The 25,233-nt window shown below is 41.8% G+C and overlaps 1 protein-coding gene and 1 long non-coding RNA gene across 7 annotated transcripts in view; one reads left to right on the top strand and one right to left on the bottom strand.

Moving 5' to 3' along the window:
• The window catches only part of USP6NL (USP6 N-terminal like), a 215,753-nt gene extending 206,593 nt beyond the window's left edge, over nucleotides 1-9,160 (bottom strand). For 2 of the 6 annotated variants that reach the window (XM_073328776.2, XM_073328783.2), the window contains exons 1-2: nucleotides 8,887-9,070; nucleotides 3,099-3,188 (exon numbers count right to left, since the gene is read on the bottom strand). In XM_073328776.2, coding sequence (XP_073184877.1) covers nucleotides 3,099-3,102 — 4 coding nt within the window. In that variant the 5' untranslated portion in view covers nucleotides 3,103-3,188; nucleotides 8,887-9,070. The other 4 variants (XM_073328781.2, XM_073328777.2, XM_073328778.2 and 1 more) reach the window with 4 other exon arrangements.
• LOC140905435 (uncharacterized) lies at nucleotides 8,808-12,663 on the top strand. Its single transcript, XR_012156848.2, has 2 exons — nucleotides 8,808-9,325; nucleotides 9,584-12,663. It is a non-coding gene; the product is annotated as an uncharacterized LOC140905435 (long non-coding RNA).
• The last annotated feature ends 12,570 nt before the right edge of the window (nucleotides 12,664-25,233 follow it).

Here is a 25,233-nt window from a genome sequence, read left to right as displayed (position 1 = left end):
GCAATAAGTAATTTATCTTTAAATATGAAATAAATCCAGAATAGTTAACTACAACATAATACACATCTTTACCATGCCTTCAATGTATCATCTGGTTGCCACACTGTACAAATAATTTTACTATATGTGTGATTTGACAGCTGGATTTAATTGTCTTTCTGTAAACTCAGCAGACATTTATAAAAAGCACTAGATATCAACCCAGTGAAACAAATACTACAATAAAAGCCACTTACATTTGAACATGTCAGATAATCTATTAAAAAAAATTATCCATGGGCAATAGAATCCATCATACACAGAAGTTATCTTTCCATAGATATTCTTCGCTTAAACCTGTAAGTGTTTGCAGGATTGGGGCCTAACTTTCAGACCAGGAGTAGTCCCAATGAAGTCAATCGAAACTACTCACATGCTTAAAAGTTATTGATAAGCATCTGCAGTACCAAGGCCTTACATGTTAGCTTTTATGTTCAATCACACTGTTCAGATGGTAGAACAGACAATATAATCTAAAATACTTCATAGCACATTAAAGAGATTGAAATTTTAATATTTTATATTACACATCAAATGTGCATTTGGAACTTCACTACCAGGTCTGAAAATTAGGAAAAACGAGAACTGCATACTTAAACTACTTTAAGGTATCTGACTGCAGATAAGGCCCTAGCTCTTCTCAATGCAAGGGTGAATAATGACATAATTTATACATTGAGATAGATACAAGTAAATATCTTTTCCCTGACATGGGAAATACCTCTGAGTCTACAAGACATTTAGAAGAGCATAATCTAATATTACAGGGAACAGCTCTTACTGCAAGACATTTTTAAGGAAGCAAACTTTAACTAATGCTTCCCCCAGCCAGTATAGTTGTAATACTTTCTACAGCTAACATCTGTAAATAAACATTCTCCTCTAATCTCATTTAGAGGAAAAGGCATCTTTACAACTCTATCCTTGAAATCCATGACTTATCATGGAAAGGAGCATCTGCACCTGACCGAGAGATATGCTGCTCCCCTGAATACAGGTGACTACATACTGAGTAACATTAATGCCAACAAACAAAAACTGCTCAATTTTCAGAAACAGACACTGATTACAGATGTCCAACTTGAGATGCTGGAGTTCTAATATTCAAAAGGTGCCGAGCTCATAGCTCCCACTCAACACTTCTGAAAAATCAGGTCTATAGTACCTCAGACTAGCACCCCAAATCTGTGGTCACGGTTGACAATGTTGGCCTTAGCAATGCTAGTGTTAACTTTTATCTGAACTGATTTTCAGAATGGACTTCTTATGCTTCCCAATATCAGGCCAAATCCTCCAGTCCATACTCAACCAAAACTCCACTGAAATCATTCATTGTTACAAAACCTGCAATGACTCTATATACGACAATCACAAGAATATTTTATGAACCAGACTGACATAGCAACTATGCTCTGAGAGGAAACTAAATTTATCAGACAAAACAAATATCCACACTTCACCAGGCACTGACAACATCCTTGATGCTGTATCAGATCAAGGAAGACTAAACTAGCAGCCTTTGACAAACTGGTATATTCGAGTTTATGGAATGCTTGGTATATTTAATAAGAATCATCAGTGAAGGGTGTTATTTATGCAATATTATAAATGTTTTAAACAGAACCAGATCCCATGCAAACTGCTGTGTGCAGGAAAAAACATTTTACTGATTTTACATAAAGAAACAGCATCCAACCACAGTGACAGCTAAATAATACCACTTACATTCAGTAAATTAACCTGATAGTTCTTTTTAGATAGCTGCAGTCTTTTTTTTTTTTTTTTTTGGAGGGGGGGCAGATTGATTAATATTTACTCTATCAGTTTTGCCGTTTTCTAATTGACAAGAAAAAATGGTTTTCCCTTGTTTTGAATGGCGCTGAAATTAACATCTGTTTTTCCTCAAAGCAAGCTATTTAAGCAAGGGCCATGTTAAAAATGAATGGGACTTTTGCCAATGTCTTCAACAGGCAGGGGATCCAGGCCATAGGTTCTGTGCATGCCTATGTTGTTAATGAGACTTCACTGTTATGGACATGGTTTTATTAGTTAGCTATTGCTAACACAGATAGAAAGAGGAATACCATCGTGGTTCTTTGTACTGGGAAGTGAAGTAATAGATTTAAAAAAAGACAAACCAGTGAACTCACAATTTAGAAGCAGATTAAGTCTTGAACTAAACTTGATATGGCCTTCTGACTACATAATACAGTACTTGTAATTGTGAAAGGGCTGTATTAAGATGTTTCACTGTAGTTTCTATGGAATGTAACTCCAGTTAGTGTTGCTGTCATGGATTTTACTAGGTCTTACCAGTGTGAAACTCCATTAACAAACAACTCACTTTTTTTTTTTTTAAAAAAGAGATCAAACACCACCTCAATTTGCTAGAAAGGGAACAAAAGAGAAACCTCCACAATCAGATATGGTCTTAGACCTGATATTGGAGCTTTTGGCTTCCTTCCTTCTCTATTTTTTGCCAGACTCATCATCAGATTCCTAAACACAAGCCAAAGCACATTTGCTATCACACCTCTTCACTGGAACTTGGTTAATATATTTCCCTGTTCCCTTAAATGAAATCCCTTCATTTTATGCTGGATTTGTACCAAATATTCTAATTTAGTGGACACCCACATATTTTGGAGTTCTTTAGTAACACAAATAAGTTTTCTAGCTCAAAGCCTGTGGCATATTTGATTCAAATGAACAAGATCAACTTGTTTCAGAACTTTCCTCCCTAAATTATACCAAAATCTTGTCAGCACAGCAACTCTTATAAAAACATAAATAACCATATTTTTTTCTTGTTCATAAAATAAATTCTACTCAATAAATCAATTTTTCTTTGGTTTAAGAATCACCTTGGCTTATTTTTTTTTTTTTAAATAAAAGAGGAACCTTTCCAGGTGTCAATTCTACCTAAATATTTTTTGTGAAAGAGGAACTTTCAAAACCTAACACAGAAGCATAGGTTTCTTTTAAACTGTGAAACAAGTTTTACAAATCCTTATTTTGAACTCTTATGAGGATATGGTAAAATAAAGGAATTTACTCACTCATGACTGGAAACTTCTTTGCATATAGCCCGAGACAGGTATAGAACCAAGGTATCTTCTTAGAAAAGGTTTCTCAGAGGTATACATGTCCTGAACAAAGAAAGAAAAGGGTATTATTCTCACAAACTTATACCCAAACAATTAAAAATGATTCTTTCAAAATAAATTACTTTCCTTAGTTTGTCATCCCCTTTCTAAAAAAAAAAAAAAAAAAAAAAATTAAAGAAAGAAACCTCACACCAAAAAGTGTCTTTGTTAATTCTTGGATTTCATTGTTTTATGATATGAAACAACATTCTTGAAATTTAATCTTCTAAAATTCTCACTTTCTTGTAAAAGTCATTCTAGTAGGTCTTCAAAGACTAATTCATAAACATTAACTGCTCCCTTATGGGTAATAAATGTTCATAAGGCATGAAATACAAGATTGATCACATTTTTTCTAGTAGATGTAGCGTTATTATAAAAGTCATACTTCCTCCCAAGTACATTCAGTTAGCAGTAAGATGCAGTAAAAAGTACTCTATAACGAGATGACCATACACAAAATTTAGTAAATAAATATGCTGTTGGCACTAACTTCTATACTTTCCCCGCTCCTCCAAGAAACCAAGTCTTGAAAAGTGACAACTCCATCTAGTGTGAGTGTAAGCCATCATACCTGTCAAATCTAAAAATCCAAACCGAAACAAGGCACCTAAGTAGGACAGATGTTTATTTTTTTTTTTTTTTTTAAACAATACATGCCTGGCTTTATCCATAGCTAAACATGCAACATTGATTTGTAATAGTAAAAGCACAGCAAAGTACGCTTTAGAAGGTTTATTAAATAACCTCCATCCTGCTGCTATGAGCAATTTTATACAGATGTATGAAAACAGTTAAAATTGAGATGACTCTCTCATAATTAACTTAAAACCAAAAACAAGAAACGCAAAATCCATTATATATTAGGCTATAAAGAGAGTTTTCTTTCAATACGTGCATAAGGATAGACTTTCTGTAAACTAAGGAATATTCTCTAATATGATCTATTTCTTCTTTCCAGAACCAAATATAACTTGCAGAGTCTGACCACCTGTGCTAGTCAAACCAGATAATTCCTTCTGCTGACTCAGATTTCAAGTCTCAACTCTCTTCATCTCATAAGGCTAAAGAGAATACACACAAGGAGAGACAATTATCAAACTTCTTTAAAAGTGTGACTGAGCATAACATTTACAGATTTGTAGCAAATGCCAAAAGAGTAAAGGAAAGAGCATAGTCATGTACTGTTGAGCCAGCTCCCACTCCTGGATCAATTGCTAAAATGGGCAAAAGGGACAACTAGAAAGAAAAATGCAACAGTGCTGTGGCTTTATAAACACCAATGAACATTGCAACCAGCCCCTGTGCACTGGAGGGAATGTGAGAAGGACAGACTTAGGAGGGAGAAGAAAATGGAAGCACTGAGTAACCATATTTAAAAACAAAAGAACACCAAGTTGTGAGATGCTGCAATTGCTAAAGAAAAAATTTGACATTTCAAGTCCTGTTGATTCTCTCCATGAATGACTGCTAAATTGAACATCTAAGCACACACAGCTTAAACAAAAATAAAATGCCTAGTTAAAATATATCATTAGAACTGCAGTCCTGTCAGTTTTCTTTCGATTATTGATGTCAAAATTAGCAAATGTAATGTTCACTACATTTAATCACTTACTACACTAATTACAGTTATTATACTAGAGTATCCTTATGGCTGGAATTATACAGATTTGGGCCCCAATCTTGCAATTGGACTGCATGTGTGGAGTCAACTGGTGAATCAGAACCCTGCACTCAAATGTGTTTTTAGGAGGATATTGTCTCACCTATGCTACAGGAAAAACAGCATACTAGCACAGCGCTCTGCTTTAGTAGGGATATCTGAATTACAATACTTTCTATTGCTGACGTGGACAGGAAAACACAGCTCTATAAACAAAAGCAAACCCTTAGTTTTGAAAAACAGTCAGTGTTGTTAAGTGACAACAATGTAGTTATCCACCACATCATTTACAAAATCCAAGCACCCTAAAAACTAAGGAAATTAGTAGTTAAGGTGATCATAAATTTTACACTGCCCGCATATTAAGTACAAAGTGTGTGTTTATTAAGTATGAAGAAATGCGTATTTCACTATATTGTAACCTGAACTCTGATCAGGGGGAGGGAGGAGGGTAAGAAGGGCGGTGATAAATGATTTCACTAACTAAATATTTTCTTTGAAGATATGTTGTTAAATGAGACATATCAGTAAATATTTTTATGCTGAAGTATACTTTCTGTTCCTCAAGAATAATGCTGCATATGTAGTTTAAAAAAGGTGTAACATTGTCAAATTTATAGTTAAAGTGTGGACATGGATTGCATTTGAGGCTGATCAATATGTACATGCAGTTTTGTTTTTGTTTTTGTTTTTTTTTAAGATTGTGTGTTGTTAGTATTTTTAGATTACTGATGAAAGAATAATATGGGGGTAGGGGGTAGAGTGGAGGCTACTGTGTTGTGACCAAATATGCATTTTACAGTTGATAAGAAGAGCATATTTATTACTGTGTGGTAAAATTTGGGGGGGGGGGGAGAAGAAGGGGATGTTTAAAATGATGCAGTAAGCATCTATAGAATTGTCACTTAGCATCTTTTTTATTTTTTAACAAAGGTGTTTGGGGATTTTTTTTGCAAAAGTTACAGACTGTTTTCTTACATACCAACAACATTAAGAAGTATTGTAACCCACATGCTCCTCAGTGAGACAGGAAACCGTTAATTGGTTTTTTTTGTAGTGAAGATGTGTCCCTTAGAAAGGTTATCTTCATGTAAGATGTTGAATCAAGGTCTTTTCTGCCTTCCGGTAGCTAGCCAGGTAGAAAATAAATACCTTATGTCCTGTACTCTTTTCCGAAACAGTTAAGCCTGGCCAATATTGCCTCTATGAATAAAGCAGGTTCTAATATCCTTCCAGGGTACGCAAGTTATTACTGAGCTTTAAATGCTGACATGTTTGCCTACACAGTCACTGAGCTACCAATACCTCTTAGCTTTGAAAGGAGTATTTAGATACCTCAGGTATGGGAAGGAAACACCAAATTCACATCTACTTAAAAAAAAAAATCAAAATACATCATATCCCACCTAACATTGTATCAGCATTGACTCTGAACTTTCCTCTTGTAAACTGTAATTTCTACGTAAACCATCATGAATGTAATCAGGGCTGTAACTAAATTACAGGATATGATAGCCTTGTTCTATGCAGTTTGCATCATCCATGCAATGCCAAAGTAGAATCTTACAATGCACAAGAGTATGAGATTCCTTTAAAATTATAATTAGAAATTCAGCTCTAATTACTGTTCTGTGCATACTCAATTTTAGTACCATTTTAACTTAGATGGACAGACGTTTCAAATAAGAAAGAATGTACATTTCCAGTCATCAGGAAGCAGAGAGACCATAGGATCTTTGTCCTGAAGATTTACCAAGTGTGTGTCATATACCCACAGAGTTTATATACATAAAATCATGATAAAAGTGATCAAAACAGAGCCTAAATGCAAAGAAATTATTTTGGTGTAATTTACTTTCCCCAGAAGCCTAAACTGCTATTATCCTTCAAAAGATAACAGATTCAGAGCTTTCACAAGGGTATATTTGAAATTCTGACAGGCAGCAAATGAACAAAATATAACATCTAAAATTATTAGTTTCCAAGACACATAATGAGAGAGCAAAGGGACTGCTGGTTTAAAGGCAATTTCAGTAATCTAAAAATATTTCACCCTGCACTCAGTTTGCATCTGAAGTAAGAAGTTATAATCAGTAACATTATATAAAAGATTTGTTCAAGTTTAAAAACAGGCAAGCACAGTCACCTAAGCGCAGTGCCACTAAAGCGAAACTTACAACAAATTAAGAACTTAATTTGATCTGGTGTTTAGTTATGCCCAAGTGAGAGAGAGAACATAAAATTCACAATAATGAAACTGTCGTATGGTTTAATGAGACAAGGTGGGTGAGGTAATATCTTTAATTGGCTCAACTTCTTTGGTGAAAGAGAAAAGCTTTCGAGTTTACACAGAGCTCTTCTTCTGCCCTGTTCCAATAAACGATATTACCTTACCCACTTTCTCACTCTATATCCTGGGACCAACACAGTTACAACACTGCATACTACTGTTTAATAATCTAAACTGACTCACTGATTAACCACAAATGAGGAAGCATACAGTAGAAGCACAAATCAAATAAGTACAATGACACACCCTCTTCTTTGAGCACAGCTGGAGTACTTATACTACAAAAAAGTGTTCAGCAAATTGCTTTTGGCTCTCTGCAATGTTAATTGGTTCCTGGATTTAGTATATGTAAGCCTAACAAAATTTGAGTTTCTACTGTGCAATAGCAGCTTTAGAAGCTAATAGAATACTCAAATTTAGTGACACATTAAGTAATCATACAAAAGTTACTCTTTTGTGAAGATATTATACAACACTGGTCCCCGTGAAAGCTACTTATTTGTTGTAGAGAAGGAATATACTTTCATTCCATCAAAATTCACCATTAGAGCTAAAGTCCAGTCAGCCCCTAGCAGTTGAGTTTCTGTGCCACTACTTATTCCAAACCGCAACTACACAAAGAAAGTTGTTCTTTAAGTGTGCACGAGCAACTGAATGGTTCGTGAGATGGTAGAAGGAGGCAGACCATTTCTGTCTTCATCTGAATCCAGCCCCAGTCAACAGTGAAATAACTTTGGTTTCATTCCAGTTCCCTGCAGACAGATGTCCACAAAAACCACAATATAGTTTGACAACCAGCTCTTTTGTTGGCAGTCTCAGTAGATGCCAAGGACTGAGAACGCCACGGCGATTGAAGTATATCGGCAGCACGCTATGTGGGAACCCTGTTTAGTCAGGCTGTTCTATACTAAGCGTGCGCACTTCAGTCTCAAGGCTTGGCCAGCTGGCACCTTCAAGAAAATAACCCAGAGTTTTGATAGTGTCCATAGTTATTAGCGCCAGAAAGTTCCCACTGCTACTTCAAATATCCAGACCTCAATTATGCCAAACTCTGCCATTCTCCAACAGCAATGGCACCAAAGAGCCCCCAGCCATCTTGACACAGAGCCCCATCCCCAACAGCAATTACAACAGAGAGAGGTTATCATAGACCTGGTTATCTGGCAGAGTGACGTCTCTCTCTCTCTCACACACACACACCCAACAGCAACAACACCAGAGAGCCCACAAATTATCCAATACCCCCCCCCCATCGCCCTGACGCAGAGCCCATCCTCGGCTCAAAAGGCAGTGACACCAAAGAGCCCCCAGTTTATCTGAGCTCCCCCATCTCCTCAACGGCGATGGCATCAGACTCCCCCTGGATCACCCAAACCCCCTCATCCCGCTGGCACCGCCCCCCAGGCAGCCCCCGGAACTCCCCACCTCCTGACACTGTCCTCACCGGCCCCCTCCCCAACAGGGCGGAGACACACACACAGGCTTAGCAGAGGGGCCTGCGCCCCTTCTCTGGTTTGAAGCTGACAGGGGTCCTGCCCCCTCCGTGAGTGGCGGGGTCCGGCTCCCCCCACCCGCAATGGAGAGCTCCGGCGCTCCACCCCTGTAGCACTCGGAATGGAGGGGTCCGCCTCCTCAACCCCTCGGAACAGAAAGGTCCGCCCCCCCCCCTTACCCGCGAGTGGAGGGGCCCGGCTCGCCACCCCCCGCGGCTCGGAATGGAGGAGTCCGCCTCCCCTATGACCCACCGGCCGTGAGGACGGAGCGGGGCGGCCGCCGGTCCCAAGTCGGAGCGCAGTGGCCGGACGTCCCGTCCCGTCCCGTCCCTACCTTGCCTCGGCCTCCGTCCGCCTCCTCCCCGCAGGCGCTTCCCCGTACAGTGCCCCGGCCCCAGCGGCCTCCAACCAGGAAGCGCCCCGGTGTGTGACACCTACTCACTGCAGCTATGGAAACCCCACTCCCACCCCGCCTGCGGCCACAGCGCCGCCCCATAGGGCGAGCCCGCGGCCGCCGCCATCTTGGGCTCACAACGAGGCTGAGGGGGACCGAGTGTCGCCACACGGGGCGAGCCCGCGGCCGCCGCCATCTTGGGCTCACAACGAGGCTGAGGGGCCCAGGTGCTGCCCTGTGCGGGAGCAGGAGGTTCTCCCTCTGTGCAAAGGGAAGGCTGGCCCTTGCTGGAGTCAGGTAACGCTGGATCCACTGGGCATGGCTCCCTGTGACAGCGGCTAGGCATGCATGGTGCTGTATAGGTATTAAATGTGGCAGGGGCCCTGGCCCAAGACGCTTGCAATCTCATGTGGACACAAGGCGAAGATAAGCTGGCCAGCCCTGAGACTGGGATGGGATGGGATGGGATGGGAGGAGAATTAGTGGGGTAACAATACAAGTAGGCGGGGGAAAGGGAAGTTCGGCAGGGGGATCACTTTTCTTTTTGTATTACAGACACTTCTGGTTGTGTTCATTTGAGTTGTACAAGACTCCTGACCCCCTCGTCTCCTGAAAGCGTCAATCGAGCCCCCAAAATCGGATCTTTTTAAAAAAAAATGGTGACATTTAAAAAGAATTAATACCTTTGAAATGCTTTTTATTATTTTGTTTCTGAAGTGTAACGAGCACATGATTGAGCTTTTCTCCACCACCAGGAAGATTAGAAATGTACTTTAAAAAAAATGAAAGAAAACAGATTTTCCCATTATTTCTTTCAGAGCTAGGATCTTAAGCAAAACAGCAAATATCAGCATTGCCGTGGTGGTTGGGAGTTTGATTTTTTAATTTTTTTTTAATAGTGTATAGGGGGAGTGCAGTAGTTCGGGCAGCTGCTAAGAGCTGCAGAAATGAGTTGCTTATGTAGAGGCTGGCTTTAAGAAACAAGTTGTTAGGAGGGATTTGATTTGAAGAAGAGGAATGACAGATAAATGGAGACATTTTGGAAAAGGGATGCTCTGGGAATTAGTAGTTCTGGGTTCTGTTCTTGTCTTTAATCTCATAGCTTGTTAACATTCACTAACTAATCCTTCTTCACCACACCCTATACTTACTGTAATAGGTAAATATAATTTCCATTTTATAGATAGAGACTGAGGCACAGTGAGAATAAGACACAGATCCTCAAAGGTATTTAGAAGCCTAAATACCTTTGAGGATCTGGGCCTAAGTACATAACCTAGGTCACACACACAAAACTACCAGCAAACAACCATACCCAGAAACAGAATCCAGTATTCTTAACTCCTCATCCTATCCCTAGATAACACTACCTTCCTAAATTACTTAAATGCCTTATTTAGGAACTGCTGAAGGCTCTGCATAGTGATTATCAAACATATGAGAGCTGATATGCAAGGTAGTGGCAGAACCTTACAGAGTGGAGAGTGGCATCAACCTTAAGTTTACTTGTCAGGGTAGGGACTTCTATGCCCCTGATCCTAGAACTACATATGCACACATGTAACTTCCCACATGTGAGCAGTCCTGTTAGTTGTGTACAAATAATATACACATACATGCCTGGTGCTTTAAAATGGGCCAGTTTACCAAAGTTGAAAATAATTAGGAACAAAATTGGGAAGGAAAAATAAACAGAAAAATATGAAAGGTAGCTGGAGCTGTTTGGAAACATTTCATTAGATGCCTAAAATCTCTCCGTTCCACAATCACCAAAGGCAGCTACTTTGATTTAGAAAAAAAAAAAAAAATGGTAGTCAAGAGGGAAGCAAACAGTAACAATAAATTATATATATATAACACATTGAAAAAAGGAAGGTTGACAGCAATGAACATAAATTAGAAGTTAAGAAACTAGATAGGACATGATTAGGAAAAGAAGTATGAAGAATATACAGCTAGGAAGATAAGGACGGTATGATTTATTTTTAAAACATATTAGGATTCCTTTTTTCCTGATAAGGATATAGATACATTACTAAACAGAAATAGTAACTGTGCAGAAAAAACAAATGTTAAATAAGAAGTTTTGTATTTTGAAAGATGCTGGATAATGTATTTATTTTATAATGATTAAATACTTTCTAGTTCAACAGTAACTAATGACAACGTTAAAAAGAATCTACTAAAGTTAAACATTTTAGAATCTGCAGCTCCAGATAACTTGCATCCATGAGCTGTGCTCTCTAGACCATTGATGTTGTTTTTAATAAATCTTAGAATACTGATGAAGTTCCAGAAGACTAAAAAAAAATCTACTGTCGTGCTACTATTTAACCGTATGACCCAAGTAATTACAGACTGGCTAGCCTGACAACAAGCCCAGGCAAAATAATGGAATACCTGATATGGGATTCAATCAGTAAAGAATTAAATGATGATAATATAATTGAATGTCTATCAGCATAGCTTAATGGGAGATTTAGTCAAACAAGCTTATTTTTTTTTAATAGATTTCAAATGTGGCTGATAAAGATAACCTCTTTTACTAACTGGTGTTAAGAATTTTCTGCCCAGTGCATATTATTGAGCAAGATCTCAGGTGCTTATCCTAAGTAGGAGGTAAGTACGACCCCCCTCCCAATTTTACAGAAAGAATAACAGGTTGCACTGGGTTGCTTCTGGCAGAGCTGGAAGTAAAACCCAAGGTTTCTACTATGGCAGATCCCCCATCTCAGTGATACAGCCTCTCAGAAAAAGTCTGGCAAATCAGGGTGCTCGGATGTGAGAGTAGTAGCATTTCACACTGACTTTGTACAGCGATAAAATAACTCCAAGGTACAGACAGTGGAGAATCAAATCTGTAGCGTCTATATGTCTCCTCTGTTCTCATCCTGTTCAGAGGAAAAGTCACAAATGGCAGTGATTTACCCTTTCAAATATTTTAGAAAGTAATTGTGATTGACTGGCATGTCAGCACCTCACAAAGCTGGAGAGACTTACAATGGCCTTTTCTTACTCCTTCCAATTTAAAGTCTTAATTGTCTTGTTCAAGATTTTAGAAGCTCTTCGAATACATAAACACATTTAGTTTTCTTCAAGCTGGGGATATTTTCCCTTCCTAAATGGCTAGTTACTTAAGATAAATGTCTTCCAAAGAGCGCGCTCTCCCTCACCTAACCCATCTGCCCTCCACTTACTACACATTCAAACTATATGTCATCGTTTTCTGTTTCCTGCATGATCATTGGTTTCTGTTGTAATGTTACAACAGTGGTTGTGAAATTGTTTTAAAAGTGGAATTTTCAGAGTGGCTGACAGCGATATCATGCTTGTGTTAGCAATAACCCTACAATTCACAGGTAATGTCTCCACCAGCACTCCCTTTTTATTGCAGTGCTTAGACAGAAGAGCAACAATCAGTCTTATTTATACAGATCAAAAAATATATATGTGGTACTTTAGAAGCAAATAAGAGACACAGGGTCAGCTCATCAGTTGGTGTCTTTACTGAAGTCAATGGAGCTGTACTGATTTACATCAACGAAGAGTCTCGCCCATGATCCTAGTTTTTAAAAAGTTACAGTCTGTCAGGTCTTAGGCAGTCCTCATGGTCAGAGCAGGAGTCAGGCCTACTAGACAGAGTCCAAATGCGAGAGCCCAAGGTCAAGGCACAGTCAGAGCTGGGGACTGGAGCTGAAGGTCAGAACTAAAGTTAGAGTCTGAATGCCAGAATCAAAGATCAAGACAGAGAGTCAGAACCAGGGCCAAGGATCAGAGTCCGAATGCCTGAGCCCAGGGTCAAGACAGAGCCAGACCTAGGAATTAGTGCTGATGGTCAAAGAACTGATTATCTGGAGTCAGGGAACGCAGGAGCAGTTGCAAGGCAGAAGCAAGACTGGATGCAGGGCTTGGAGTGAGACAAGCACAGGGAGGCAGAGAATCCACAGGTATGTTCATTGAGCAGCCACTGATCTACTGAAGCCGCTTGGCTTAAGAGCAAGCCATCTGAATACCTTAGCCCAGTGGTCCCCAAACTGTGGGGTATGACCCTTGGGGGGGGGGGGCACAGAGGAACATTATGGGGGGCATGGCCACCTAGCCCCACTCTGCCTCCAGCTGTGCCGCAGCCCCCAGCCCAGCCACAGCTCAACACTCAGCCATGGCCCCAGCCCAAGCCTTGGACCCCAGTCGTGGCCCCATCCTTGGTCTCCAGCCCCAAACACAGCTCCAGGCCTGGCCCCAGACCCACCCCCAACCGTGGCCCTGGCCTCGGCCTCTGGTCCCCAGCCTGGATGCAACTCAGGCCCTGACTGCGGCCCCGCTCCCAGCCACAGCTCCTGACCATGGCTCCCAGAGGGGAAGAAGTGCAGATGGGGGGGTCAGCTAGATGTAAAAAGTTTGGGAACCACTGCCTTAGCCAGTCAGGTGGTTTTGCTGTGGCCAAGCTGCACACATTGATTGACTGACTGGTCAGGCGCAGCTACAGGCCCTTATTGCTACACAGTCCGAGATCTTACAGTGTTCTGGGCACACTGCATGCCAACTAAGTGAAGGCACTGAGCCCTCTGAAGGTCAGCATTTCATCTTTTTATGCCTTTATTTAGGACCCAGTACTGCAAGGGGCTGAATTCTGATATTACTGTGCTGTGATAATTAAAAACACACTATACTCAAAAGACCAACACATCAGGCTAAAGTCTCTATAATAAAGTAACCAGTTTAGGGTTACCAGGCACCTGGTTTTTTACCAGAATACCTGGTCAAAAAGGGCCCCTGGTGGCTCCTCTCAGCACAGCTGACCGGGCCGCTAAAAATCCAGTTAGCCGCAGTTGCCAGCTCCCGGAAGCAGCTGGCATGTCCTTCTGGCTCCTAGGCGGAGGGGAAGCCAGGGGGGCTCCGCACGCTTCCCCTACCGCAGTGCAGGCACCACCCCGAGTGTCCACTCCAAATCTCCCATTGGCTGGGGACCACGGCCAATGGGATCTGCAGGGGCAGCGCCTGCAAGCAGTGCACAGAGCCCCCATGGTCGCGCCTGCACCTAGGAGCCAGAGGGACATGTTGCTGCTTCCCAGGAGCTGCCTGAGATCAGTGCTGCCTGGAGCGCACACCCCGAATCTCCTCCAGTGCCCCAACCCCCTGCCCCAGCTCAGAACCCCCTCCAGGAGTCTGCGTCCCTGCCCAGAGCCCCCTCCTGGACCCCAAACCTCTCATCCCCATCCCCACCCCAGAGCCCACACCCCCTCTCAACGCCCTGCCCCAGCCTGGAGCCCATCCCACACTCCAAACCCCTCATCCCTGGCCCCACCCCAGAGCCTTCACCCCCTAGCCGGAGTCCTCACCCCCTCCTTAAGAGTAACAAGAAGGGTTTCTTCAGGTATGTTGGCAACAAGAAGAAAGCCAAGGAAAGTGTGGGCCCCTTAATGAATGAGGGAGGCAACCTAGTGACGGAGGATGTGGAAAAAACTAATGTACTCAATGCTTTTTTTGCCTCTGTCTTCCCGAATAAGGTCAGCTCCCAGACTGCTGTGCTGGGCATCACAACATGGGGAATAGATGGCCAGCCCTCTGTGGAGAAAGAGGTGGTTAGGGACTATTTAGAAAAACTGGACGTGCACAAATCCATGGGGCCGGATGAGTTGCATCTGAGAGTGCTAAAGGAACTGGCGGCTGTGATTGCAGAGCCATTGGCCATTTGAAAACTCGTGGCGAACGGGGGAAGTCCTGGATGACTGGAAAAAGGCTAATGTAGTGCCAATCTTTAAAAAAGGGAAGAAGGAGGATCCTGGGAACTACAGGCCAGTAAGCCTCACTTCAGTCCCTGGAAAAATCATGGAGCAGGTCCTCAAAGAATCAATCCTGAAGCACTTACATGAGAGGAAAGTGATCAGGAACAGTCAGCATGGATTCACCAAGGGAAGGTCATGCCTGACTAATCTAATTGCCTTCTATGGTGAGATTACTGGTTCTGTGGATGAAGGGAAAGCAGTGGATGTATTGTATCTTGACTTTAGCAAAGCTTTTGACACGGTCTCCCACAGTATTCTTGTCAGCAAGTTAAGGAAGTATGGGCTGGATGAATGCACTATAAGGTGGGTAGAAAGTTGGCTAGATTGTCGGGCTCAACGGGTAGTGATCGATGGCTCCATGTCTAGTTGGCAGCCGGTGTCAAGTGGAGTGCTCCAGGGGTCGGTCCTGGGGCCGGTTTTGTTTAATATCTTCATAAATGATCTGGAGGATGGTGTGGATTGCACTCTCAGCAGATTTGCAGATGATACTAAACTGGGAGGAGTGGTAGATACGCTGGAGGGCAGGGATAGGATACAGAGGGACCTAGACAAATTGGAGGATTGGGCCAAAAGAAATCTGATGAGCTTCAATAAGGATAAGTGCAGGGTCCTGCACTTAGGACGGAAGAACCCAATGCACAGCTACAGACTAGGGACCGAATGGCTAGGCAGCAGTTCTGCGGAAAAGGACCTAGGGGTGACAGTGGACGAGAAGCTGGATATGAGTCAGCAGTGTGCCCTTGTTGCCAAGAAGGCCAATGGCATTTTGGGATGTATAAGTAGGGGCATAGCGAGCAGATCGAGGGACGTGATCGTCCCCCTCTATTCGACATTGGTGAGGCCTCATCTGGAGTACTGTGTCCAGTTTTGGGCCCCACACTACAAGAAGGATGTGGATAAATTGGAGAGAGTCCAGCGAAGGGCAACAAAAATGATTAGGGGTCTGGAACACATGAGTTATGAGGAGAGGCTGAGGGAACTGGGATTGTTTAGTCTGCGGAAGAGAAGAATGAGGGGGGATTTGATAGCTGCTTTCAGCTACCTGAGAGGTAGTTCCAGAGAGGATGGTTCTAGACTATTCTCAGTGGTGGAAGAGGACAGGACGAGGAGTAATGGTCTCAAGTTGCAGTGGGGGAGGTTTAGGTTGGATATTAGGAAAAACTTTTTCACTAGGAGGGTGGTGAAACACTGGAATGCGTTGCCTAGGGAGGTGGTGGAATCTCCTTCCTTAGAAGTTTTTAAGGTCAGGCTTGACAAAGCCCTGGCTGGGATGATTTAATTGGGTATGGGTCCTGCTTTTGAGCAGGGGGTTGGACTAGATGACCTCCTGAGGTCCCTTCCAACCCTGATGTTCTATGATTCTATGATTCCTACACTCCTAACCCCCTGCCCAGCCCGGTGACAATGAACAAGTGAGCGAGGGTTGGGGAGAGTGAGCAACAGAGGGAGGGGGATGGAGTGAGCAGGGGGCAGGGTTAGGGTGTTCGGTTTTCTGCAATCAGAAAGTTGGTAACCCTAAATCTATTTCTTTCTACCAGATGCAAGACAAATGTCAAAGTTCATAATATAAGGACTGTATGATCTTCTAGGCAACTATTTCTCAGTATGATGTGCCCTTTATTTTTGTCCTTCCATGGAGTCTTTAAAACCTATCACTCTTTTCAATAACACAGTATTTTTAAAACATTTGTGAAACCTTCAACATGTGTGCAGAACCATCCAACGGAACCATGACATCTTATTGTTGTAACCTTGACTAACAGCAAATTTTCTATAGAGCCTTTCACTGTAGTATCTACAATCTTCCCAGGTAAACTGGATTGATATTGTGGGGGCTTCACAGTGTCGTCTTCTCCCTTCCATAGTTATTAGAGGCTCTGCTTGGGGGTATAATTTGTGTGTCCCCGCTATTCTATTTATGGTGGCATTAAATGGAGGGTCTTCCACTGTGTCTTGAGGATGATCAGACTTTGAATGAGCCTCATCTCCTTCACTAGCTCATTTCACAGGTGAACTCTTTGAACCAGGTACATCTTATTTCAGAGTCTTAGGCGTTGTATCCTGGGCTTTATCAGCTGTCTTTGTGGGTCACAGTATAAATGGAATTGCTGCGGTAGTTAGGTTCCACCCCACTAATGGCGTTGAAAATCGGGACCAAGTCTTCAAATTGGTAGCAATAGCAGACTGGAAGCCAAGCAGAAGTATCAGAGCATGGTAGTAATGTGCTTGTAGCAGCCTATCCCACTGAGCAAGTCCATTATGCTAGGCACTGTACAAACCCAGACAAAGACACGTTCCAGGCCCTGAAAAGTATAGCTGTGACATTACAGAATGATGCATTCTGGGGCTTCAAATGATAGCAGAGCCAGTAGGAATTTGTTGGACTTCAAACAAATTTTAAAAGGTTTTGGTTTGCTTTGGTTTTGTGCTGCATACTCATCTTAGCCTGGTTAGTATGCGGAAATTCAGTACATTCTTGTGTAGCATGTGGGGTTTTCCTTTTTTCTTGCAGATCACTTTTAAGGTGTCTGATTTGGTGTTTTAGTCTGTGTCACTTGAAGTGTAAACTGATTATTGCATGGTCATGCAGCCCGAGAACCTGCAAGTATCTGAATAAATATAAGCTTTAGCCTTAAAATCAAAACTCACCGTTCAGTCTTGGAGGCTTGTCAATTTTAAAAACTACACTAACCATTGTAAAGGATATTTTTGAAATGTGATTTGATATGAAATCATTAAAGCAGTAGGAACAGTACGGGCCAGGCAGCTATTCCAGTGTCATGCAATAATGCATGTCAATATTATGTAAAGTTAAATGTACTCAACTTTAAAATAGTGCCTGTTATTGAAAATAATTAGTGGGGGCAGATTGCAGCAGAGCAAAAGTGTGTTGTGGGAAGGGATGGAACTAGGAATCTGAGTAGGAGTGTTTGCCCTTTACTCCATTCAGGCTTTAGTACTGAATTGCAGTCCTCTCATTTTTCTGGCTGCCTAAATCTTATTTTCTGTTCTCTTTGGTTCCCATTGTTCATTTGGCCTCATATAGTTCCATTGTCAGCTGACTTCTTTTGTTTTCTTAGGTTTAGCTCAGTTGATTGAGGCCTCCGCTCCTGCTGGCTGCTGTCTTCCTAATCGGTTTTGAATGTATGTAGTGCATCCTGTCACTGCCTGATCAAATGGGCTGTTTCTGTCAAGACAAATTTTCTGCATCTCTCTGCCTCCCTCTCTTCTCTCATATTTTCTGTCTCCTCTCCCATTTTCTTGCCTTTCTCCGTTAACCTCTTCCTGTCTCTGTTTCCCCTCTGTTATCTCTGTTTCATATCCTCTTTGTTTCTTTGTCCCTTTCTCTACTTATTTAATTTTGATTGAGCCCTCAGTACATTCGCAGGGTTGATAAAAAGTGTTTACACAGAAAAATTGAATAAATGGATACAACACAACACCACTTTTTAAAGAATTTCTGTTGTACCCCATTGCCTTTCTGAGAAATTAAAAGCTACACAGATACTAAAAAATACATTACCTGTCAGCAAATGGAAACTGCAAACACGGATGCTACACTAGAGCTTTCTCCATGACTCTATATAGAACAGGCAGCTATACCTGGACGTGTAGAAAAGGCCAAGAGCCTAATTCAGGAAAGCCCTTACGCATGTGTTTTATGATGTGCTGATGCTTAAGTGCTGTCCTGAATCAGGATGTTTTCCTGAATTGGGGTGTCAGTTTAGAATTACCTGGCCTGATCCTGTTCCCAAAGCAAAATGAGCAGGGAGGCGATCATGGAGAGAAAAAGAGGACATAATCAGATGGTGTAATTTACACCATAAGGAGAAGGGGATGTGATAGAACAGGAAAGAAACCAATTAAGTTGTACTAAGATAAAGCAGAGGGTTATTGGTGATGATGCAGAACAAGGGAAGATGCCAGCTTAGAGTTTTGCATTCCCATGTGTGTTTTCAAGGCTTGCAATTGGAAAAGGTGTGTTTTTGTAAACTGTGCAGATCTGATAGGGAGCCATTATGAGACAATAAATCTGGAATATAAGGATGCCATTTTTATGGAGTCACTTTTCAGAACACAACTACACTTAAAGCTAAAGTTAATTTATGCCATTCATTCACTGCTCAAAAAATGACTGAAATTATTTTCCTCATATTTAGCAGAAAAATTCATCTCTGGGCTGACAGCAAGAATGGCAAGTTTCAATGCCAAGAAAGAATTTCCCATAAAGTTACAAACAAATGAAAACAGGAGACTATAATGGAAAATTGTAGGTACACGGAGCTATAGTGTTTGTTAATGCAAAAGCTGTAATTACATGTCTAATATAGTGCAAAAGTTAATCTTCAGTATCTTTTCCATTTGCTACTGAGACAAGCAGACAGGCATATAGAGAAGTGTAATGGATTCTGATAGATAAGGAACATATTCAGTTCACTCAGGTAGAGCTCCTTGTGGGATATCAGAATACATTTGTTCAAGAGTATGATGTTCACAGTCTTTTCCCTGACTCTTCTGTTTGCATATTTCTAAATAAAATGTACACCAAAGCTACCTTTTTAAAAATTACCACAGAATAGTATTGGAAATTATTCAAGTCTTCTGTTCAAACATAAGTGATGCAAACAGAATTCACTATAAAATTGTAATTTATACATCTGCAGCCCTGATAGTCATGTTCAGCTGAGGCATGCTCAGCCAAAACACAGGGTGGAGGTACAAATGTGGCTTTAAAACACATCTTCCCCCTGTCATGGGACATTGTATATTAGACCAGTCCCCAGTGCAAGATAAAGCAGCCTTAAGGTTCCCTAACAGGCCATTACCTCAGCATAACTTGCCAGGGAAAATGGAAGACCTGACTATACCCCCTATGCTACAGGGTGGAACTGGAATCGTAGCCATTACATTAGCAGTACACCACCAGAGGATTCCCCTACATCTGACCACAAAGGCAGCTTCGCAGCATTGGAGCATCACAAAGCTACCTTAGCAAAGGAGAGATACTGGCCTACCCACCTGTGGGATATAAACATTGTTTATCACCTCACAAAAGTCATTAAGCAAATCAGGAGTTTTGTGAAAGCCAAGACACCAAATAATAGAGTTTTCAGTCATCCTAGATTCCTATTTATCATAGTAATTTACTATTATCACTGCCATGCTCTTCACCCACCCCCCCCTTTCCCAAGCTGAAAATATATTCAGGGTTCAATCTGACTGCATTTCAGATCAATCAAGAACAGGAAGCATCGATTTTCTTAAATACCGGGGGGGAAAAAGTGAATTTGTGCAAGGGCACACATACCTTGAGATATATGAGCCAATCGGCTTGAAATGTTGTTTTGCCCTGACCTGACAAGGCTGACTGTCTCAGGCAACACATAATCTCTTTTAATATACTACCAGGAATGTGATGGCTGTTTGAGAATGCTTCCAAAATGCAGTTTATCTTGAGAGTTGACACCTTAATAGAAACTATACCATCTCTTTGGGAACTCTGTTAGAAGCAAAAATTAATAAGGGTTATTGTTGATTCTGGGGAGAGACGGATGGTGAGAGAGACTGAATCAACTTGTCATAGGTTTTGAGCAGGACTTAAAAAAATTATGTGCCCAGCATATGAAGGCTGTCTCTAAACAGACCTGTATGACAAAGCCACTGGAATTGCCTGTTTAACCTGGGAAACTCACAGGGCTGTGTCCTTTGCATCAACAGCTTTTGTAACAGGGTCATTCTCTCATTCGTCAGCATGATTTAAAGTTGCACACTTAAGACTCAAGTAAGCTTCTTTGCAAACACTGTCAAGTATGGGATCATAATGAGAAGAGATTACATGGAAGCTAATTATGTTATGTTGCATTTGAAATAATTCCATGTAAAAATTAAAAGAATACTGGGTTGAAAAAAGAATACACACAGTAGTTAATCATGAAATGATATGAGAATATATAAAAACAGTGCAGTATGCAGGGAAAGGCCACATATTGAGTACAGGACAGAGTTTTCTTTAAAGTGCCGATCCCTGAGGACTGTGATGGCTTGTGGGACTGAGAATAGATGAATTTGAATCTGACCCAGGTTTGTTTCCACCTGTGTGTGGACTATACAAAATGAGCTGGTGGTCACTAAACAAGTGCCTGCATCATAGAACATAAGCAGAGGTCTCTGAGCAATGTTGTGGATTGAATGGGCATCGAAACTAGACCGGTGCTTCCAGCTTTATGCTGGTGGGGCAGTTGGTGGAGGCTTGCACTGCCACTGCTGTGCTGTGCTTGCTTGCTTGATGGCTAGATGGTGGACTACCATCCCTAGTTGATCGATAACTTTACAAGCATAGCATTTACTTTTAGAAAAATTGGAGTCAAGGGCTATAGGGGAATCTAAACAATTAGAGATTATTTTGACTGATCCTTCATTTTCACTGTAATTTCTGTTGACCCAATGAGTCAAATTTAGCCTCACTGTAAGTGGGCATGACTGCAGTGGAATTGAACCTTCTTAAAGCCAGATTTAATTTGAGCCAGTGATACTAACCTACAGTTCTGCCAATCTCCGTGCCTGAAATTACAGATTAGGAAGCAGGCCAAGGATTGCGTGTTCAGATTTAGAACAGGACTGGGTTTAGGCTATAGATCAGAGTTTGCAACGGAGGCTAACCAGCCAGGTCTGACAGCATCAAAAGTTCTTGATCTGTTATTGTGAGATTTCCCACCACCTTGAGTCACAAAAACCAGATCCAGAAAATAAGTCCCTTCTGGTTTTGGATTCAACCCACGAGCCAAAGAGGTGGTTTTCAAGTCCAGTCAGTCCCTATAAAGTTCACTGAGGAGTAGTTAGTTGGATTTCAGATTCCAGTTCAGGGTTTTATCTAGTTTTAGAGTCTGGTTCAAGCTGCAAAAGGGTCAGATCTGGATTTTACAACCACCCACATGTCTGCAGCAGCTTGGATCTAACGTTTCACTTGGGCCCATTATAAAGGTACAGGCCATTTACAGAGACCATTTTTAACCCTCTCAAAAAGTGGGGGAATGTTTTGATCTGGGGTTGTGATCTGGACCTGTCTGATCAGAGGAACATTCTTTATAGTAGGTGCTCTATAATAAAGAACAAAATTGTCAGACACATAAATTAACATAATTTGTTGGGGAAGAGTCAACATAGTTTTTGTAAAGGGAAATAATGCCTCACCAATGGACTAGAATTCTATGAGGGGGCCAATAAGCATGTGGCCAAGGGGGATCCAGTGGATATAGTGTACTTAGATTTTCAGAACACCTTTGACAAGGTCCCTCACCAAAGGCTCTTAAGCGAAGTAAGCAGTCATGGGGTAAGACGGAAGGTCCTCTCATAGATTGGTAACTGGTTAAAAGATAGGCAACAAACAGTAGGAATAAATGGTCAGTTTTCAGAATGGAGAGAGGTAAATAGTGGTGTCCCCCAAGGGTCTGTACTGGGACCAGTTCCATTCAACATATTCATAAATCATCTGGAAAAAGGGGTAAACAGTGAGGTGGTAAAATTTGCAGATGATACAAAACTACTCAGGATAGTTAAGGCCCAGGCAGACTTAAGAGCTACAAAAGGATCTCACAAAAGTGGGTGACTGGGCAACAAAATGGCAGATGAAATTCCATGTTGATAAATGCAGAGTAATGCACATTGGAAAACATATGTATAGCTGGGATTATAAAGTGGAGTCTAAATTAGCTGTTAACACTCAAGAAAGATCTTGGGGTCATTGTGGATAGTTCTCTGAAAACATCCACTCGATATGCAGCAGCAGTCAAAAAAGGTAACAGAATGTTGGGAATCATTAAGAAAGGGATAGATAAGACAGAAAATATCATATTGCTGCTATATAAATCCATGGTATGCCCACATCTTGAGTACTACATACAGATGTGATCACGCCATCTCAAAAAAGATATATTGGAATCGGAAAAGGCTCAAAAAAGGGCAACAAAAATGATGAGGGGTATGGAACAGCTTCTGTATGAGGAGAGATTAATAAGACTGGGACTTTTCAGCTTGGAAAAGAGAGAACTAAGGGGGGATATGATAGCAGTCTATAAAATCATGACTGATGTGGAGAAAGTAAATAAGGAAGTGTTATTTACTCCTTCTCAGAACAAGAACTAGGTGTCACCATGAAATTAATAGGCAGCAGGTTTAAAACAAACAAAAAAGTATTTCTTCACAACGCAGAGTCAACCTGTGGAACTCTTTGCCACAGGATGTTCTGAAGGCCAAGACAAATAGGGTTCAAAAAAGAACTAGATAAATTCATGAAGGATAGGTCCATCAATGGACCTATTAACCAGGATGGGCAGAGATGATATTCCTAGCCTCTGTTTGCCAGACGTTGGGAATGGGTGACAGGGGATGGATCACTTGATGATTACCTGTTCTGTTCATTCCCTCTGGGGCACCTGGCACTGGCCACTGTCCGAAGATGGCTAGATGGACCTTGGGTCTGACCCAATATGGCTGTTTTTATGTTGTTCTTACGCCTTTTAACCAAAGAAACAAATACCTTTAAAACAACATCTGTACCAGTTGCCAGCCAGATGGTAGTGAATTGTTAGATTCTATCAGCAAAACAGAGGAAGGAAATGTTTTAAAACAAGATTATGTTATTTTCCCTTGTTCTTATTATGAAACCTTTCTGAAATGAACTTTTAAAAACTTGGAACCTCTTCCTGGGGCATGAATGGAACCAGACAAACTGGAGGCTTACAAGGAAGCAATTAAAAACAAGGGAACGTATAGCAGCAAGCAACTGAAACAAAGTACCCATGGCTGAGTTTCCAGTTTGGGAGGACATATAGTGAAATACATTGAAGAATAAAAGGAAAAATAATTATTCCATTAAAATATATGGTGTTTGTTTCCCCTTTAATTGCCACAGATTGGATGGTAGCTGGGTTTCTCATTCTCAGAGGGAAATAAGACTGAAAGCTGGGAAAGGAGATAAGATAAGCAATTGTGTATCCACCTCACTGGGGTTATGAAGTTTAACTAGTATTTGTAAAGTACTCTGAGATCCTTGAATGAAAGGTACTGAATAAAGGCAGCATACTATTATCATCAAAGAATCATAGAAAATTAGGGTTGGAAGAAACCTCAGGAGGTTATAGAGTCCAACCCCCTGCTCAAAGTAGGGCCAACTCCAACTAAATCATCCCAGCCAGGGCTTTCTCAAGCCAGGCCTTAATCTCTAAGGATGGAGATTCTACCACCATCCTCCTAGTGAAATAGTTTTTCCTAATATGCAACCCAAACCTCCCCCACTGCAAATTGAGACCATTGCTCCTTGTTCTGTCATCTGCCACCACTGAGAACAGCCGAGCTCCACCCTCTTTGGAACCCTCCTCAGGTAGTTGAAGGCTGCTATCAAATCCCCCCTCATTCTTCTCATCTGCAGACTAAATAAGCCCAGTTCCCGCAGCCTCTGCTCATAAGTCATGTGCCCCAGCCCCCTAATCATTTTCATTGCCCTCTGCTGGACTCTCTCCAATTTGTCCACATCCTTTCTGTAGTGGGGGGCCCCAAAACTGGACACAATACTCCAGATGTGGCTTCACCAGTGCCGAATAGGGGGAAATAATCACTTCTCCCAATCTGCTGGCAATGCTCCTACTAATGCAACCCAATATGCCGTTAGCCTTCTTGGCAACAAGGGCACACTGCTGGCTCATATCCAGCTTCTCGTCCACTGTCACCCCTAGGTCCTTTTCCGCAGAACTGCTGCCTAGCCATTCGGGCCCTAGTCTGTAGCTATGCATTGGGTTCTTCCGTCCTAAGTGCAGGACCCTGCACTTATCCTTATTGAACCTCATCAGATTTCTTTTGGCCCAATCCTCCAATTTTTGTAGGTCACTCTGGTCCCATCCCTACTTCCCCACAGCTTAGTGTCATCCGCGAACTTGCTGAGGGTGCAATCCATCCCATCATCCAGATCATTAATGAAGATATTGAACAAAATTGGCCCCAGGACCAATCCCCCAGGGCACTCTGCTTGATACTGGCTGCCATCTAGACATCAAGCCATTGACCACTACCCATTGAGCCCGACGATCTAGCCAGCTTTCTGTCCACCTTATAGTCCATTCATCCAGTCCAGACTTCTTTAACTTGCTGGCGTGAATACTGTGGGAGACCATATCAAAAGCTTTGCTAAAGTCAAGGAATATCACATCCACCACTTTCCCCATATCCACAGAGCCAGTTATCTCATCATAGAAGGCAATCAGGTTGGTCAGGCATGACTTGCCCTTGGTGAATCTATGTTGCCTGTTCCGATCACCTTCTTCTCCAAGTGCTTCAAAATGGATTCCTTGAGGATCTGCTCCATGATTTTTCCAGGGGCTGAGGTGAGGCTGACTGGTCTGCAGGTCCATCATTAAAGAAAAAGAA

This window comes from Lepidochelys kempii, chromosome 1 (assembly GCF_965140285.1).
Source record: "Lepidochelys kempii isolate rLepKem1 chromosome 1, rLepKem1.hap1, whole genome shotgun sequence".
Classification (NCBI taxonomy): Eukaryota; Metazoa; Chordata; order Testudines; family Cheloniidae; genus Lepidochelys; species Lepidochelys kempii.
This window is presented reverse-complemented; position numbering and strand designations above follow the sequence as displayed.